Source organism: Cetorhinus maximus, chromosome 25, assembly GCF_964194155.1.
Source record: "Cetorhinus maximus chromosome 25, sCetMax3.hap1.1, whole genome shotgun sequence".
Lineage (NCBI taxonomy): Eukaryota > Metazoa > Chordata > Chondrichthyes > Lamniformes > Cetorhinidae > Cetorhinus > Cetorhinus maximus.
In genome coordinates, this window is record NC_135903.1 from 17,219,449 (window position 1) to 17,237,321 (window position 17,873).

The window sequence follows — 17,873 nt, forward strand, 5'->3', positions numbered from 1 at the left end:
ACCCAAAATGCAAATCCTGCCATGAGTTAAGTCAGGGGCAGCAGAGTTTGGATGACCTCAAGTTTAGCACGGATAGAACATGGGATGTTGCTCAGAGTGCATTAGCAGTCAAATCTAGAGGTGACAAATGTCATGAAAATATAATAATTTTCATAATGTTGTGATTTATTGGGTTAATAGTGGGGTTTGGATAGTTTCTGTGTAAGCGTGTGCGGGATTTGATTGAATTAGAGACAGCTGGTCTAGAGGCTTTGAGTTATCAACAAGCTAGGCTTGAAATGCTAAATATGTAAACATGGCTTAAGTTTTAGAATGTGAGGTGTAAGAGACATTTGCATTTTTAGATAAATTAGGTTAATTTGAATTTCAAAGATGTTTCACCTAGCCAGAAGAAGCTAAGCCAGTGTTTATTTTTCCCAAAGGTTACTGATAAAATTGATACTATTAAAGACTTATATTATGAGAAAAGTAAAGTTGCAAAAACATATGGGAACAATGGAATTTGCATTAAAAAGGGAGAAACATGTACAAAAAAAGATGAGGCTATGTGCAAGAGGAGAAGGCATTCTAAGATCTAACACAAATGTGAAAAGCCTCCAGCCTCTGTGAATCAAGTTGCTGTCTACAGGAACCACTTTGAGGAGACACTTTGAAACTCACTTTCCAGGGTATCGTGTTGCTTTGCCTGGGTCTGTTTAAATCTATTTTTTTTTAAAACTGTTGCCTTAACAAAAGGTGTTACTGGGAGCCAGATTAATTAGGGGTTTTAGGAGTTATTATAATAGTAATTTCCGGACCCATGTATGCGCTTGCAACCTTTTCTTTTGTTAATAAATGTTGAGTTTAGTTTTCTAAAAACCTCTGAAGTTGCGGTAGTCTTATTACTTCTGAACTCAGGGCACACATCTCAAAATAAAATACAAAATTGCAAAACAGTTGTGACGTGATCAAGTTTCCCTCGTGGATTTGATCCGCCTGGCACACATCACCTGCCACGTCATAACACAAAACATGGATGAGGGATACCGCAGCAGATGAGCTCAAGCAGGGACCGAGGCGGGTGATGTTAGGGAGGTGGAAATAGGTGTTCTTTGTGATTCTGCAGGTATACGGTTGGATGCTCATCTCGAGGTCAAACATAACACCTAGGTCTCAAACAGTCTGCTTCAGCTCCAGAGAGCCGGCAGTGAAAAGGATGGAATTGGGAGCAAAGTTTGGGGCGGGGACTGGAGACAGAGGCTTCAATCTTCCCAATATTTAATTGGAGGAGATTTCTTCTCATTCAGTGGTAGATGCCTGACAAACAGCCTGACAATTTAGAGACAGTGGAGGGGTCAAGGGAGGTTTTGGTGAGTTAGAGGGGGGCACCATCAAGCTTACCTGTGGAAATTATGGTCTGAATTTTACTGATTGGGTAGACTTTGGGAGGAAATGTGTGCCGCTGGCATGGACAAGTGGGTCCTCCCCCTGGATTTTTACAGGCAGCATCTACTTTAGCAGTTTAGTTGCCGCCCTATTAAAAAAGGACAATTACCTGCCCCCAGGCAGCGCCACCAGGTGTGTTGGCCACCACTGAGGCAGGCTGGAGAGACCTGCTGCCTTCAGCAGGTAGGAAAAACAAATATTTTTTACAAATTGAAGGACCGGCTGCTGAGTGCGGGTGGGGGAAATCACTGGGGCTGCCTTCCTTACCTGCTTTCCTTCAGAATGCCTTCCACCCTAAGCTGCTACTGGAAGGCACCTCCATTTAACCGGCAGCCTCCTCACATAGCAGGGGGTCAACCCACCATCAACACTGTTAAAGACAGACCCAATTGGGGGAGGAGGTGGGGGGGGGCGCCATTTATGAAAATTGGCTGCCATCCCCTAGGAGAGGCGACCTGTCCGATTCCAGTCCTGCGCTTGGTAAAATTCTCCGATGGCAGGCCATGATCTGGGAACTAATCTGGCACCGCTCCCCATGACTGCTGGGGGCTAGTAAAATTCAGCCCTGTGTTTTTGGATGATGTCACCGAGGGGCAGCATGTATGCGAGAAAATAGGAGGGGGCCAAGGATAGATCCTGGGGGACACCAGAGGCAGCATTTGAAGAAAATCTTGCTTTAAGCTAAGAAGTATGTATGTGTTAATGAAGAAGAGCAGACAAAATATTACATTTTCCCAAAGCCATTCAAATTTTATAGAATAGTTCCCTAGCCAATTTCCATAAATCTCGGCCTTTTCCAAGTGTTGGAGAAACACTCTGGTCCTTTGTAGTACAAAGGGTTGAGCATGCCGTAATCTTGCAGCACTTTGACATTACAGCTGATATATCTAACATCATAACTAATAGAGCTTTACACAGTGAGCTCTGGGAAGATGGGGGGAGGGGTGTTTTATAAATCGATCACAATTTTTTAAACAATTGTAATTAATTTAACTGCAACAAACTGCAATTTGTCTTAAGTTTCAAATTCTAGCAGTTGCCTCGGGGGTGAGTTGAAAGCCTGTACCCAGCTTCTAGCAGTGAAAGAATAGATGTTAAGGATGACATTTAAAATAAGTCAAATACAACATCCAAATACGGATGTTTAATAGAAAGATGTTGCACAAATAATGGGAAGATGACAGATCAGGATGACCCATAGAGAGCAGTCAACAGCAGCATGCAAATGTCAGGGATTACACAAATGATCAAGTTGCATCACAACTTCACTTAAACATCCCAACTGCTTCACTGAGACATTGCACATAATAGTCAAGGCGTAGTGTAGTCTTTAGATGAATTAAGGTTAGAGGGTAATAATTAGATCAGGAGACACAGTAATTCTGTGGCTATTTTAAACTCATTCTGCTCTTATCTGGTAAAACCCACTGATTTTATCTTTGTTAAAGCTGAATAGTAAAATATATGGCAATTCGTAGCAGAGAAAGAACTGATTAGGGCACCGGAATTTCTCTGTTATAAGCTGAGGAGATGTAAAGCTGAGATGTTAGAGAATTATCATCACTGGTAGGTCAGAAGTGAGACCATCTTACACAGGCAATTTCCATTATAAATATGGGTATAAGAATTTATAATGGCAAAAAGTTAACAGGAAGTAAGGCTTTGCAGACAGGCGTGTGCAGACATAGCTATTAATATAGCTAGATAGAGCTATATTTACCCTTCAGAATGATGTGCATTAAAAGTATTTGAGAAGTGGGATTGAAATTAATTATGGAAAATTGTAAATGGAAAAATGTTCGATTTCCTAGATAAAGGACCCCCACCCAGTGATAGCTTTGAGATTTCAGATCAGACATCGCAAAATCAGTTGCATATTAAAACTCTCAGCACACGCCTCACCGCATCAATGGGACACTTTTCATTTCCTACACCTGACATGCCTATGTTGGCGTGAGGTTGCCTCCTGGAATCAAAGCTCCCACCATCCAGAGTCATTTCACATTTAGTTTTTACAGTCTGAAAAAAATCTCTTCCGCTGATCAACAGTCTGGGCTTGTTTCACACCCAGCTATACCAAAAGGCAAAAAAGAGATGCGTCCAATCCACTCTGCCACATTTTAGAGGAAGATTAATCATAAATTACTCTCAGTCAGTGACATATATTGCAGCTGATCTGAACTTATATACTGGCCATAATACAATGCAATTGATTCACCATTAAGAATCCTGCAATTCATAGCACAAACTGTTTTCAAACACCAGCTGTTCTGCTGGACTGAAAATGGACAAAGAGCATTTCTGTTCTATATCATGCAGAGGGCTCCCAGGTTCTCTTCATCAACTTGTTACAAAAAAAAAGCACTTTTACCTCAACTGAGACTTTTACTTGACCCCCTACAAGTGCCTCAACTGGGAGGTGGCCACATCCTACCTGGTGAAAGAGGGGCAGAAAATTCTGATATTCTTGTCAATAAGAGGTTTTGGCCAAAGCCAAGGCATTGACTACTGCCCTCCTCCCAAGATCAGAAGCATTTTTATTGTTCTCCTGAATTAAATGAATGCGTTGGCAGGCACTACCCTGGTAGTAATGCACTCATTTAACGCCTCTGTAAAAATAGAACGCACAGGAATGCAGCACAAGTGCTTTAAGTGCTCCTAAGTGAACTTAACTAATCAGAAGCTCTACCCCTTAAACTTTAAAGCAGTCAGGGTCACGTAGCTTCCTCCTGGATGGCAAGATAAACCGGAACACAGCCCACTCCTGCAACAACAGTAAGGGACCAATGTTATGTGGGAGAAGGAAGCAAGAGAGCAAGTAGACTATGCAAAGGCTCCTGCCACTGAGGGGAAGAAGTTTTTTTTAAAAATAAAGAAGCACATAGGCTCTAGGCCTAACTCTAATCCCAATTTAACCACATTCCTAGTAATTAAGATCTACTAATAACTCTACTGGGGCCGTTTACAACAGGAACAACCTACTGGAACTGAAGCTCCCACAATGATGTTTGGTGCTGCATTGATATTCTGCCATAATTAAAGATATGGGGCTAAACTTAAAGCTAGTGCAGGCATAGAATCATATAATGGTGGTTACAGCACAGGAGGCGACCATTTGACCCATCATATCTGTGCCTGCTGTGCAAGAACAACTCACCTAGTACCACTCCCATGTCTTTTCTCCATAGCCCTGCAACTTTTCTTTTCTTCAGACAATTCCAATTTAAATGCCTCGATTGAATCTGCCTCCATCACACTCTCAGTTAATGCATTCCAGATCCTAACTGCTCGCTGCATGAAAACATTTTCTTCATGGCATCATTGCTTCTTTTGACAATCACCTTAAATCTGTGCCCTCTGGTTCTCAATCCTTCCAGCAATGGAAACAGTTTCTCACTATATACTCTGTCCAGACCCCTCATGATTTTGAATACCTCTACAAAATCTCCTCTCAATCTTCCCTTCTCCAATGAGAATAGCCCCAGCTTCTCTAATCTATCTCCTCACCCCAGAACCATTCTCATGAATCTTTTCTGCACTGTTCCTAAGGTGTGGTGCCTAGAATTGGACACAGTACTCCCAGCATTAGGTATTCATATTAGATCAATATTTTTGATGTTGACCTTGCACCCCCTCCCCCACCCTAACACTGTGCACCCAAAATACACTGGGTACTTAAAAATTGGGACATGGAAGTTCATCCAGGTTCCATTCAAACGGCTGGGAGGAAACCATTTAAAATTTAACTACACAAAAGAAAGGACAGACAATATTTAGAACAAAACTTCTATTTGTAGTTACAACTCTGAAGTACTTTTGAAACATGCAGAAAACAGACAGGCTTTCAAACAAAATTATTTTTTTCAAATATGCAGACATTTTTTTTAAAAAAACAGCCAACTGTATTATATAAAACTAGGATAAGTTGCATAGATGATGCAATGACAAGTTACATTTCCTTAGACAACCGAAGAACACAATCTGAAGACCTGGCTCCATATACGCACAATATCAGTGTGAAACAAAATATGCCTTTTACAGAGTTTGGAATGTAGCATGAAGTAGTTTTTTTTTAAAGTCGGTAACAGCAAAATAAAAAAGGCACCTTGTTTTCATTTCATATGGCGACATAAAATTTTCCATAAAGTCTCTCAATGAATCACTAAAGTTAGAGAGTTTTCCATTTGGCAATCCCACCACTTCCCTAAAGAAGTGCTGTGTAGCTAAATTCAAAAACATTTACATAAAAGTAGGCATATTTTACATAGTCCAATATTCTGAAAAATACTGAATGCTTTATCTAACTATATTCCCTTTTAGCTAAAAAAGGTGAGGTCCATCTTGAGGACACAGCTTCAACATGAAGTCATGATGGCACTTTCAACCTATCAGAAGTGACCTCTAGATCCATGACAAAAATACATATCAATCTGTTGACAGAGTGTTGCAATTAGCTGGAACAAATACTCCCTGAACCTAATAATATTTTGGCTGGGAAAGTATATATGAAACTCTTTCAAAATGAAAAGATAGGACAAACTGAAAAGTTCCTCAGTGATTTTCTAGCATCTTCTCTATCATTTTGACCTACAGATACACTTAACTAAGCACAAGGTTATCTGCAATGGACTGAAACCAAAGGCAAAGGCATTCTTCAGATGTTACAATTTGTTCCAGGGCAGAAACACTAGAAAAGTACATTTGGTGCTTTGGAAGTCAGAGTTGGGTGTTTCTGAAACAATATTTGAAGACAGTGGATTTTAATTTGGCAATCTATTCTTAAAAATACCAAGGTGGGCCATCAAAAAAAAGGCTATATAGAAGATTTAAAACCCAAGACGAGCTAAGGTTCCTTCCCTTACAATTGAAGCATTAACCTTACATTATGCGAATCTTCAATTCCAAATTTGCCCTAGATAGTATGTATTCTACTTAACCGTGATCAATAACAAAAAGTGTAAACATATGTTTTCAAACAATAAAACACGTTCCATATTGGCATTAAGGACTCTGCCCGTTACATCATGAATGACATTAACCATAACCTTTCCATTTGATGAGCTTTGGTACATTAACTTAAATAAAAATGTTGAGTCACCAAAGTAAATGCGATGGCTTCCTTTTGAAACATATAGACAACAAAATATTGAGGAAGCTCAACAACTTATCGTTTAACGTTTACTTTGGGTCGCCAATTGGGGAAAGAAGAGAAAAGAATTGTGTTGGAAAGTCTTGCACTTAGTGCAATGAATCATTCTTCAGCAGAAGTGTCTTGTTCAGGAGCACATCAAAATAGTTTTAGTAGTAGCATGTTGAACCTTCTACCAAAATTTATCACAATGTGTCCTAGAAACATGCTCTTCCACTTCAGATACACACAACTCAAAATAAACTCCAGATCTTCAGGCTGAAGATGAAAAATAAGAAGCTGCATTTCCTATACTAAAGATCGTTTAGTATCACTGATCTGTCTCTCATATACAGAATATTTAATTTGAACAATCTTTGTTAAGTGCCAATTTGAAATCTTATCCTATTTGATATTAATATTTTCTATGCTAATTGCTTACCTTCCTTCTCATAATAAAAGGGTGCTCATTAAATCGTTTACTGAATAAGATCATGATTAGAGATCAAGTCTTGGACAGTGTGACAGTGGATTCTCTGAAGGTATGCTGCTATCTATGACATCTCAATAATCAAAAATTTCTAGTTTTTACACTGTAAGTAACAAAGTGTCAAAATAGATTCTGATTCTGCACCTACATCAATTTTTATTATATCAAGGAAGATCTACTGTAATCAAATCTAACTTAATTATTTTGAGAAAACTGGGAATGATCTAAACAGATAGCCACCACTCTCAGTGTTGTGGAAGGTGTCTTATCTTATTTGAAGTCAGTCTGTGATCTTGATAAACCATCATCCTTAAATGTTGTGTGCAAGTATCAACATAAAAAAGATACTAGAAGCACCGTTACCATGAACATCTGGGAGAAAAAAATTACTTGCTGAAATTCAACCTTTTGCACAAAATTATTCAAATGTAAGCCTTGATTTACTGACCATGCAACACAGAGTATGACTACAACTGGCCTGTTGCTCTTGTTTGTTCCTGTCCTCTTTCTAAAAAAAAGGCACTTTTTTGTATATATAGAATAGTGAGAGCTGCATTCCATTTCTGAAATACCTTTATCCAACTTGGCTGTATGGTAACTGGAAGGAATAAACTCATCAAATCCAATAGTGGCAATTATCTCGCCAAAGTCTACCTAACAAAAGTCACCTCGAGAGCGAGTAGAGTTCTTCAAAACAAAAAAAAAACTTAAATCTGCAGCAAGTTCCAATCTAGGCCTCCATAGACGGAACCAAAATAAAACAGTCCTGTAGTAGAAAGTACATTTTGGTCATGACCTGAAGTGGGTCTCAGGCGGCTATTTAATATAACTAATTGAATAGTTTGAACTATTCATTCGTAATAGCTATTTGTATTAAGCCATCTGCAAGTCTATATGCAACTGAAACTAGCTGAGCAACAAAATAGTTATCAAATCCACACAGAGGTTTTCCCATCTCCAGATTTGCTGCTTATGCTGCTCTTGTTTGATCCTGCCTTCTTCTTGTCTCTGGGATGGTTCGAGGGGTTGTTGTGCTCATTATAGGCCTGGAAAGCCAGGTCCAGTTGCTCCTGGGCCATTTTCAGCTGCTGCTGCACACTTTCCAAGTTGGCTGGGATGTTTTCATCATTACTCCCATATTGTTGCTCTTGAGCAACATTTGCCTTGTTTTGTTTGTAAGCCATCTTAGCATTCGAAAGTTCTGTGTATGGAACCTGATCTGGTTTGACTGCAATGTTGTAACCAGGGGGAGCTGATGGAGTGTTCCATGTGTAAGGGTAACTATAACTAGCCTCTGTCATGGTGTTTTGCTTGTTTCGTAGTATATCCCTTATCATTCCAAATCCCAAATGCATCAACTCCCAGATGTCTATGGCTAAACAAAGACAGCTTACCCCATACATTATTAGAAGAAAAATGGTCTTTTCTGTTGGCCTAGATACAAAGCAGTCTACCCGATGAGGGCACGGATCCCTTTCACACTGGTATCTCGCCACCACCTCAAAGCCGTATAAAACGTACTGGCCCACAAGAAAACTCAGCTCAATGACAGTCCTCGTAAGCAACTGCACAACATAAATTTTCATCAGCCCATCTCTTTTAATGCGACGCCTCCCGTCGTGCTTGGTCAGGCTCTTTTGATCTTGGTTCTCTTTATCGCTATGCAGTTCTATCTCTGGATACAGAATGGGGTCCTCGATGTTGTCATCTTCAGCCTCTTCCAAAGCACGATGCTGCTTCCACTGCACTGCATACTGGTGCTTCCTCGTCTTCCGCTGTCCGTACTCGTGATCTTCCGTTGCTGCAATTTTGTGGACGGCGTAGCCGAGGTACACGATAGACGGGGTGGCAATCAATATTATCTGGAACACCCAAAACCTTACGTGGGATAACGGAGCAAAGGCATCATAGCAAACATTCTCGCAGCCCGGCTGTCTTGTATTGCAAACAAACTTGGTCTGCTCGTCATAGTAAATAGATTCCCCTCCGACGACTGTCAGCACAATGCGGAATATAATGAGAACAGTCAGCCACAGTTTACCAACAAACGTGGAATGGTTGTGGATTTCCTCGAGAAGACGTGTTAGGAAACTCCAGCTCATGTTATTCAATCAGCTTTCCGATGGGACCCTGCAAATATAATAGACAATCCCCATTAGACACACAAATGGAGCATTTATAGGAACAGTTAAAAGAAAAAGATCACAAATCCAACAAAATAGTTCCAGAAACCTGGGAATTTGTTCAGGATGTTAAAACTATTATAGCCCTAAAAGCGAGCAAGAGAAGCTCGTGAGGGCACATGCTTTTTCAAATGAGAAAAAGCAGTTTAAACATTTCGAAACCTTTAGACGTATCCCTCAATGACCTATTACAAATAGAAAGGCAAAATTGCTGGAAATCTGGAATATAATCTGAAATATAGGGCAGAACCGACTGTTCAGCGAGAGAGGGCAGGCCCTGCATGCCAACGCTTACAATGACGGGCGGTGATGTCGGGCGTGCGTCCCGACGTCACCGCGCATCATTCAGATCATCCGTTCGGCGGGCGTGCACCAGAGTCGATTGCGCGCCCAGCGAATTATCAAAGACCTGTTAAGACCATTAATAAACTAATTAAATGTCAGGGCCGCTCATCCTGTAAGCTTGGCGGCGGGCAGGCGAAGAGCTCAGGTGGCCTTCGCATTTCTCAATGATACCTCATCCACGGGCGGGATGAGGTTTCAAGAAGGGTTTATTAATTAAATAAAAATTGTTAAAATTCATAATCGTGTCCCAGCTCATGTGACACTGTCACATGAGGGAACATGTCTGAATTATTTTATTTTTTTTTTATTTTTACCATCTTTTGCTCTGAACTTAATCTCCCTGAGGCAGCTCCATGCTCCATGCCTCAGGGAGATTACTGCGCTCTTCCGCGCACATGCACGAAGAGCACAGGCCCCGACTTTCCCTCCTCCCGCACAGGTAGCGCTATAAGCTTCCGGGTGTGTGTCACGCTGGGCGGGCTTTAATTGGCCGGCCCGCGCAAAATGGCGGGTTCAGCCGATCATGGGTGGCGATCGGCTCCGCTCCCAACCAGCCCACCCGACGGGAAGAAAATTCTCCCCATAAAGTAAACGTGAGCATCTGAAAGAGATAAAAGGTTAATGTGTCAATGAGATAGTTTATTAGAAGTGAGTGAAAGAGAGAGAGGGAGAAAGGGAAGAAAGAAAATCTTTCAAATAGATTGCTAAATACAAGACAGGAACTAAGGAAGCGAAAGAAAGATAGAGAGAGCAAAAGGTTTCAGTGGTAAAATTGATCGGAAAAATGGATAGACCAATGAAGAAAGAGAGAAAGGAAAGTAAAACTTGATTGATATTGATACTTCAATGGGACTCTTTATTAGAAAGATTAATAGTGGGTCTCCATTAGAACAGAGAGAGTGAACACAAGAACGGAGAAGACAGAAAAAGGGACGAGAGAGAAAGGAGAAAGAAATGACTGATGTTTGACCTTTAAAAAGCTGCTAAAAGATAATGCAGCGCCGGTTTCCTGTGTTGTAACCGTGAATCAGGTTATGAATTCAAAACTCACTTCAGGACAAGGGCAGGAAAGAAATGCAGTACCGAGGAAGCGCTACAAAAATGAGAATTGCCAGCTCGAGGTGTCAACTGAGTATTTCAGATTAGTACAAAAGACTCTGTGCTTCTATTTGAAAAGGCAAGGGAGTAAACTGGTGTCCTGGCCAACATTCACCCGTTAACATCATCACCAGTAACAGATTAACTGGTCATTGATCTCACTTGCTGTTTCCGTGGGACTGTGCCCTTGGCAAACGGGCTGCTGCTTGCTCATTCAACAACGGTAACTCAACGGTTGCAAAACACCTTGAGGAGACCTCAGTGCATGGAAGGGATTGCACTCTTCTCCTGATCATTCAGAGCCTTCCTTATTCCTAAAATAAAATGCAGTGACCAGGTCACCACCAAGTACATTTCTAAACCCGAAGAAGTTTATATCTCACATTATTCTAGGACATCTTGGAGTTTGAACCAGAAAACATTCTTCTTGTAGTATCTGTGTTCCTCATAAGATGGAGCCAAAGCACAGCTATGTGGTGAAAGTCACACACACACACACACACACACAGGGGGAACAGAGAGAGACAGAGACAAGAGAGAAACAAGCAAGTTGCATTTAGCATCTCTAAAGTATTAAATAGTTCAAGAGCATTTCACAGTTTAGTGAAAATATAGATGGAGAAGCACAGAAAGGAGGGATGACCCAAAGCTTGACCTAAGATGTGTGCCGAGGTGGGGGAGGGGTGTTGATTAGACAGGTTTACAACATAGAGAAACAAAGCCCTGAAAAAAATGAAAATAAAGAAAAATTGCATTTATATAGCACTTTTCATGGCCACTGGACATCTCAAACCACTTTACTGCCAGCAAGTACATTTGAAGTGTACTATTGTAATGTAGGAAATGTGCACACCACAAACAGCAATGTGCTAGTGACCAGATAATTTATTTGTGATGTTGATCAGAGGATAAGTATTGGCTAGGTCACCAGGGATAACTACCCTGCTGTTCTTCAAAATCGTGGCATGAGGTCCTTTACATACAACCAATCAGGCAGATGGGGTCTCACTCAAAAGATGACACCTCCAACAGTACTGCACTGGAGTGTCAGCCTTGATTTCTGTGCTGAAGCCCTGGACTTGAACCCAGAACCTTCAGATGCAGAGGTGAGAGTTCCATCAACTGAGCCAGGGCTGACACAGAGGATTTTAAGAGTGAGGGTGAGGAATTCAATATTTCTGGAATTGGGGTATCAGGAGCCAATTTAGGTCAGTGAGGGCAGGTTGATAGGAGAGTGGGGTTGGGTACCGGGTAGGATACGGCTAGCATCTGGAATCACCTGCAGTTTTTGGAGGACGGAGGACTGTCAGGAGAGCACTGGAACAGTCAAGCCTGCAGAGGCTACAATTGGGAATGAGGATATCCACAGCAGATGAGCTGAAAAAAGATGAAGATGCGGATGGTATGGAGTTGGAAGTTGTGACGGAGAACACATGGGGTCAGAATTTACGAGGCACACGTCATGAATGGTAACGGAGAGGCTCAGTGTCATCACTGTACATGTGGAAGCTGCCCCATTTTTCAGACGATGTCACTGAGGAGTACGATTGGATTTTTAACATTTGCCGATGGGGTGGGGGCGTTATGCCCAAGCCTAACTGCCCTTGAGAAGGTAGTGGCAAGCGGCTGCTTGAAACACTGCAGCCCGTGTAGGGAAGACACACACACACACACACACACACACACACACACACACACACACACACAAAGCTGTCAGGCAGATGCTTTTAGGATGAAGAGGCCAAAAATTGATTCTTGTGGAATCATTGGGCGGCTGTGCAGAGCTGGGTTGAGATGCCACTGTTAGACACCTTCTTGGTATGTTTCGATTGGTAGGATTGGAGCCAAGCAAGGCAATCTAACGGAGTTTTAGGTTGCTTGACTGGGTCAGTGGTCTCAGAGAACTTTCATGTCTGTTCTTTTTTTAAAATCATTCATGGCCAGCATTTATTGCCCATCTCTAATTGCCCTTGACAAGGTGATGGTGAGCTGCCTTCATGAACCGCAGTAGTCCATGTGATGTAGGTGCAGCACTGTGGGTGTAAGGTGGGAATTCCAGAGTTTTGACCCAGCAACAGTGAAGGAATGGCAATATATTTCAAAGTCAGGATGGTGTCTGGCTTGGAGGGGAATTTCCAGGTGGTGGTGTTCCCATGTGTCTGCTGCCTTTGTCCTTCTAGATGGTAGCAGCCGTGAATTTGGAAGGTGCTGTCTCAGGGACCTTGGCTCACATCCTATGCTCTTAACCATTCAGCCCCTCAAGCTTGTTCCATCATTCAGTGGGATTATGGCCAAATGGGATCCCAGTTCCATTTATCCACCAGCTCTTAATGCTATTTGCTAGCAAATATATATCAATCTCAGATTTAAAATTAATTGAGCTGCTATCTACTGCTTTTGTGGTCGGGAGTCCCATACTTATCCACACTGTGAAGGAGTGTTTTCCAATTTCTCTCCTGAATAACCTGGCTCTGATTTTCAATGCCCTTATCCTAGACTCCCCCACCAGCAGAAAATGTTCCCGTCTACCTTGTCATATCCATCCAAAATCGTAAAAACCTCAATCATAGCAACACGGGAGAGACAGGCACAGGTCTGGGAAGCAATGAACACATCCAGGGACTTTGGAAGGGAAAGATGGGGCAGCAGCTTGCAAGGCCGGGGGAGGGGGGGGTGGAAAGGAGGGTCACTTTTGCTTTCTGAGAAAGTGGGATCAAGACAGCTACTTAGGTTGGTACAGTGAGAAGAACAAACTCTTTACATGGGCAGCTAGTAATGGGACCAGGAAGTCTGGTGGAAGTTTAGCGGGAATGTGTTCAAAGGAGCAGGGAGTGGGTCACATTGGTACCATGATCTCCAAGAGGGAACGGGGGAAAATGAGAGGGAAAAAAACACAAAGATGGGAGCTCGAGACTTGGGTAGGTTTCAGAGAAAGCTCAGATACAGCTGAATGGATAATCTCGAGCTTGATGACAAAGACGACCATGAGCTGTGCTTGTCGCTAGAGATGAGGATGGAGTGGGCAGGGTCCGAGGTTTAATGAAGCAGTTGCGCGTTTAAAGATATAGGAACAGGAGTCGACTACTCAATTCCTCAGGAATAGGGCTGTTCTGCACCTCAATGCCATTTATCTGCCTTTGATCCATAAACTCTTAATGCTCTTAACTAATAAGAACATTAATCGCAGACTTTAACATTTCAATTAAATTGACCCTGCATCTACAATCTTTTGGGGGAAAAGAGTTTTTCTTGTTATTTGATGGATTAAAAAGTGCTTCCTGCTTTCACTCCTAAATGGTCTAGCTGTAATTTTAAGATTCAGCCCCCTTTGTTCTGGGTGCCCCAACAGGGGAGATAACTTCTCTGTTTCTTCTCTAACGGATCCTTTTAACATTTTAAACACCTCAAATCAGTCCACCCGTTCCACGGAATACAACCCAAATTTATGCAACCTGTCCTCAATAATTTAACCCTTTAGCCCCAGTGACATTTTGGTAAATCTGCTCTGTACCTCCTCTTTGGCCCACATATCTTTCCTGAGATGCAGTGCCCAGGTCTGAACACAGTAATCCAGATGGGGTATAATCAAGGCTCTCCTTCAACTGAAGCATGTCTTCCTCCTCTATGTAGTCCACACTTTGCACGTTAAATTCCATCTATCATATTTATTTAATCTGTTTATATGAACAGGCGAATATATCAATTAGGAACAGGAGTAGGCCACTTGGCCCTTCGAGCCTGCTCTGCCATTCAATAGGATCATGGCTGATCTGATTGTAATCTCAACTCCACATTCCCACCATCCCCCCTCCCGATATCCTTTCACCCCCCTCGCTTATCAAGGATTTATCTACTTCTGCCTTAAAAATACTCAAAGACCCTGTCTCCACCGCTCTCTAGGGAAGAGTGTTCCAAAAACTCTCACCCCTCGGGGAAAAAAAATTCACCTCATCTCTGTCTTAAATGGGAGACCCCTTATTTTTAAACTGTTCCCCATAGTTCTAGTCTCTCCCAAACGGGGAAACATCCTCTCAGCATCTACCCTGTCAAGTCTCCTCAGGATCATATATGCTTCAATAAGATCATCTCTCATTCTTCTAAACTTCAATGGATACAAACCCAGCCTGTCCAACCTTTCCTCATAAGATAACCCCCATCCCACCCCAGGTATCAGTCGAATAAGCCTTCTCTGAGCTGCTTCTAACGTATCTGTATCCTTCCTTAAATAAGGAAGGGGCACGCGAGGAGGCAGAGACTGAGTGAGTAGCAAATTAAGTTCACGTGGTAAGTCTTTTTCAGGTTTTAACTATAGATTAAGAATCATGACCTGACACAGTATTAACCTTCAAGGTTAGCTTGTTAAACAGAGCTGCATGGAGGGGCAGTTATCTGTCAATCACCTGAAAGCAGTTGGTCCAAGTGGTGTTAATTACTGTAGCAGGAAGCAAAACTAGCTAGTGACGCATTGGAGGGTCTATAAAAGAGACAGACTTTTCGAACCGTGTGATCAGTAAGCGGCACACGAGGAGACAGACAACTATGCTGGAGCGAAACACAGACTGAGTGAGTAGTGAATCAGCTTCACATGAGAATTTGGTGCATGGGGGAAGAGGTTTGGCATACATAGGAATTATTTTAAGTTAAATAAGTGAATAATTACATTTACTAAATAACACCTGTCCTGCCATTGTTACTTTAGTTATGTTGCAGCTGTGGAATGTGGGAGCTTTTGGATGCCAAGGTGATCCATGACAAACATCTGCAGAAAGTGTAAGTGTAGAGGAATTCCAGATCAGGATTATTGATCTGAAAGCTGAACTGCAGACACTGCACAAATTAAGAGAGGGGGAGAAAGACCTGGGCATCTTGTGCCAGAAGACAGTCACACCTCTTGAAGAGGGCCGTCTGTTTTGGTCAGCAGTGAGGAACAGGTGGATGTGACCGTGAGTGAGGCAAGTAATGGGACCGAGCAGACAGTAGCGGAGCAGCCTCAGATTTTGCAATTGTAGGGGATAGTATGGTGAGGGGGACTGACACTGTTCTCTGCAGCAAAGAGCGAGAGTCCAGGCGGCTGTGTTGCCTGCCCGGTGCCAGGGTTCAGGACATCTGCACGGGGCTAGAGGGGAACTTGCAGTGGGAGTGGGAGGATCCAGTTGTCGTAGCCCATGTAGGCACCAACGACATTGGCAGAACTAGAAAGGAGGGTCTGCATAGTCCGAATGAGAAACTAGGCACCAAATTAAGCAGAACCTCAAACTGTAATAATCTCTGGATTATTACCTGAGCCACGTGCAAATTAGCATAGGGCAAATAATATTACAGAGATGAATGCGTGAATCAAAAGACTGGTGTGGGCGAAGTGGGTTCCAGTTTGAGAGACACTGGCACCAATACTGGAGAAAGTGGGGGCTGTACCATTGGGACGGTCTACACCTGAACCGTGTTTGAACGTGTGTTCTTGCGAATCGCATAACTAGGGAAGTGGAGAGGACTTTAAACGAAACAAAGGGGTGAGGGATCAAGATTGGGTAGATGTGGCAAATCAAGGAGTAGTTTCAAGGTAGGACACCACAATAGTAATATGGGAAATGAGGATCATAGAATAGCAGGAAGAGACAGAGAGATAAAACCCAAGAATACACCAATTGTCAAGACTACATGTTACAAAGATAACGAAAAGACAAAAATAAAAGCTCTGTATCTGAATGTGCATAACATTCATAGCAAAGTAAATGAATGGATAGCGCACATTGAAGTAAATTTGATTGATAGCCATTGCGGAGACGTGGATGACAAGGATTGGGTCCAAAATATTGAGGGGTATATGATGTTCAAGAAGAATAGGAAGCTAGGTAAAGGTGGAGGGGTTGCACTGTTGATCATGGATGGCATTAGTGCATAGTTAGATATAACCTTGGCTCAGATCATCGGGATGTCGAATCGGTTTGGGTGGAGATGAGGAATAGTAGGGAAAAGAAGTCACTAGTGGGAGTGATCTACAGGCCCCCTAACAGTAAACACAATGTAGGACAAAGTATACAAGAAGAAATATTGGGTGCTTGTGATAAAGGGACAGCAATAATCATGGGCGATTTTAATCTATAAATAAACTGGAAAAATCAGATTGGCAATAGTAGCCTGGATGAGGAGTTCATAGAATGCTTTCAAGATAGATTTTTAGAGCAGCATGTTCTGGAACCAACCAGAGAGCAGATTATATTCAACTTGGTATTGTGTAATGTGACAGGATTAATTAATGACCTCAGAGTAAAGGCACCCCTAGGTAGCAGCAGCCACAATACGATTGAAATTTTACATCCAGTTTGAAAGGGAAAAAAGAGTAGGTCGAAGGCTAGTATTTTAAACTTAAATAAGGGCAACTATGTGGGCATGAAAGCTGAGCTAGCTAAAGTGAACTGGGATACTAGGCTAGGGGATAGAACAATAGAGAAGCAATGACAGACATTTAAGGGGATTTTTCACAATACTCTGAATTATATTCCTACTATAAAGAAAAATTCTAAGGGGAGGACCTACCATCTGTGGTTAACTGAAGAAGTTAGGGAAACATCAAACTTAAGGAAAAAGCATACAACTCTCCGCAAAGATGAGAGGCAGGTCAGGTGATTGGACAGAATATAAAGAACAGCAGAGAATGTCTAAAAGGTTAATCAGGAGAAAGAAATTAGAGCATGAGATGGAGTTAGCTAGAAATGTAAAAATGGATAGCAAGAGTTTCTGCAGGCATTTAAAGAAGGAAAGGAGTGAATAAAGTGAGTGTTGGTGCTCTAGAGAGTGACAGTGGGGAGTTAATAATAGATAATAAGGAAACGGCAGATGAAATTAACAAATATTTTGCTTCTGCCTTCACTGTAGAGGATACAAAAAACATTCCAGTTACACCTGTAAATCAAGAGGTGGAAGGGAGAGGGGAACATGGTGAAATTACAATCACTAGGGAAGTGATACTGAGCAAACTGATGGAATTGCAGGCCAACAGGTCTCAGGATCCTGATGGACTTCAACCTAGGGTCTTAAAAGAGGTGGCTAATGAAGTAGTAGATGCATTGGTGTTAATTTTCCAAAATTCTCTAGATTCTGGAGAGTAGCAAACATAACCCCTCTATTCAAGAAGGGAGTGAGACAGTGAACAGGAAATATTCGGCCAGTTAGCTTGACGTCAGACTTGGGGAAGGTGTTAGAA

The 17,873-nt window shown here is 42.0% G+C and overlaps 1 protein-coding gene across 1 annotated transcript; it reads right to left on the reverse strand.

Annotated features, from left to right (window-relative positions):
• Positions 1–5,197: 5,197 nt before the first annotated feature.
• LOC144667938 (gap junction gamma-1 protein-like) lies at positions 5,198–9,169 on the reverse strand. Its single transcript, XM_078529562.1, has one exon. It carries the CDS (start codon positions 9,143–9,145, stop codon positions 7,973–7,975), a length of 1,173 nt encoding a protein of 390 aa, XP_078385688.1. The 5' UTR covers positions 9,146–9,169; the 3' UTR covers positions 5,198–7,972.
• Positions 9,170–17,873: the final 8,704 nt, after the last annotated feature.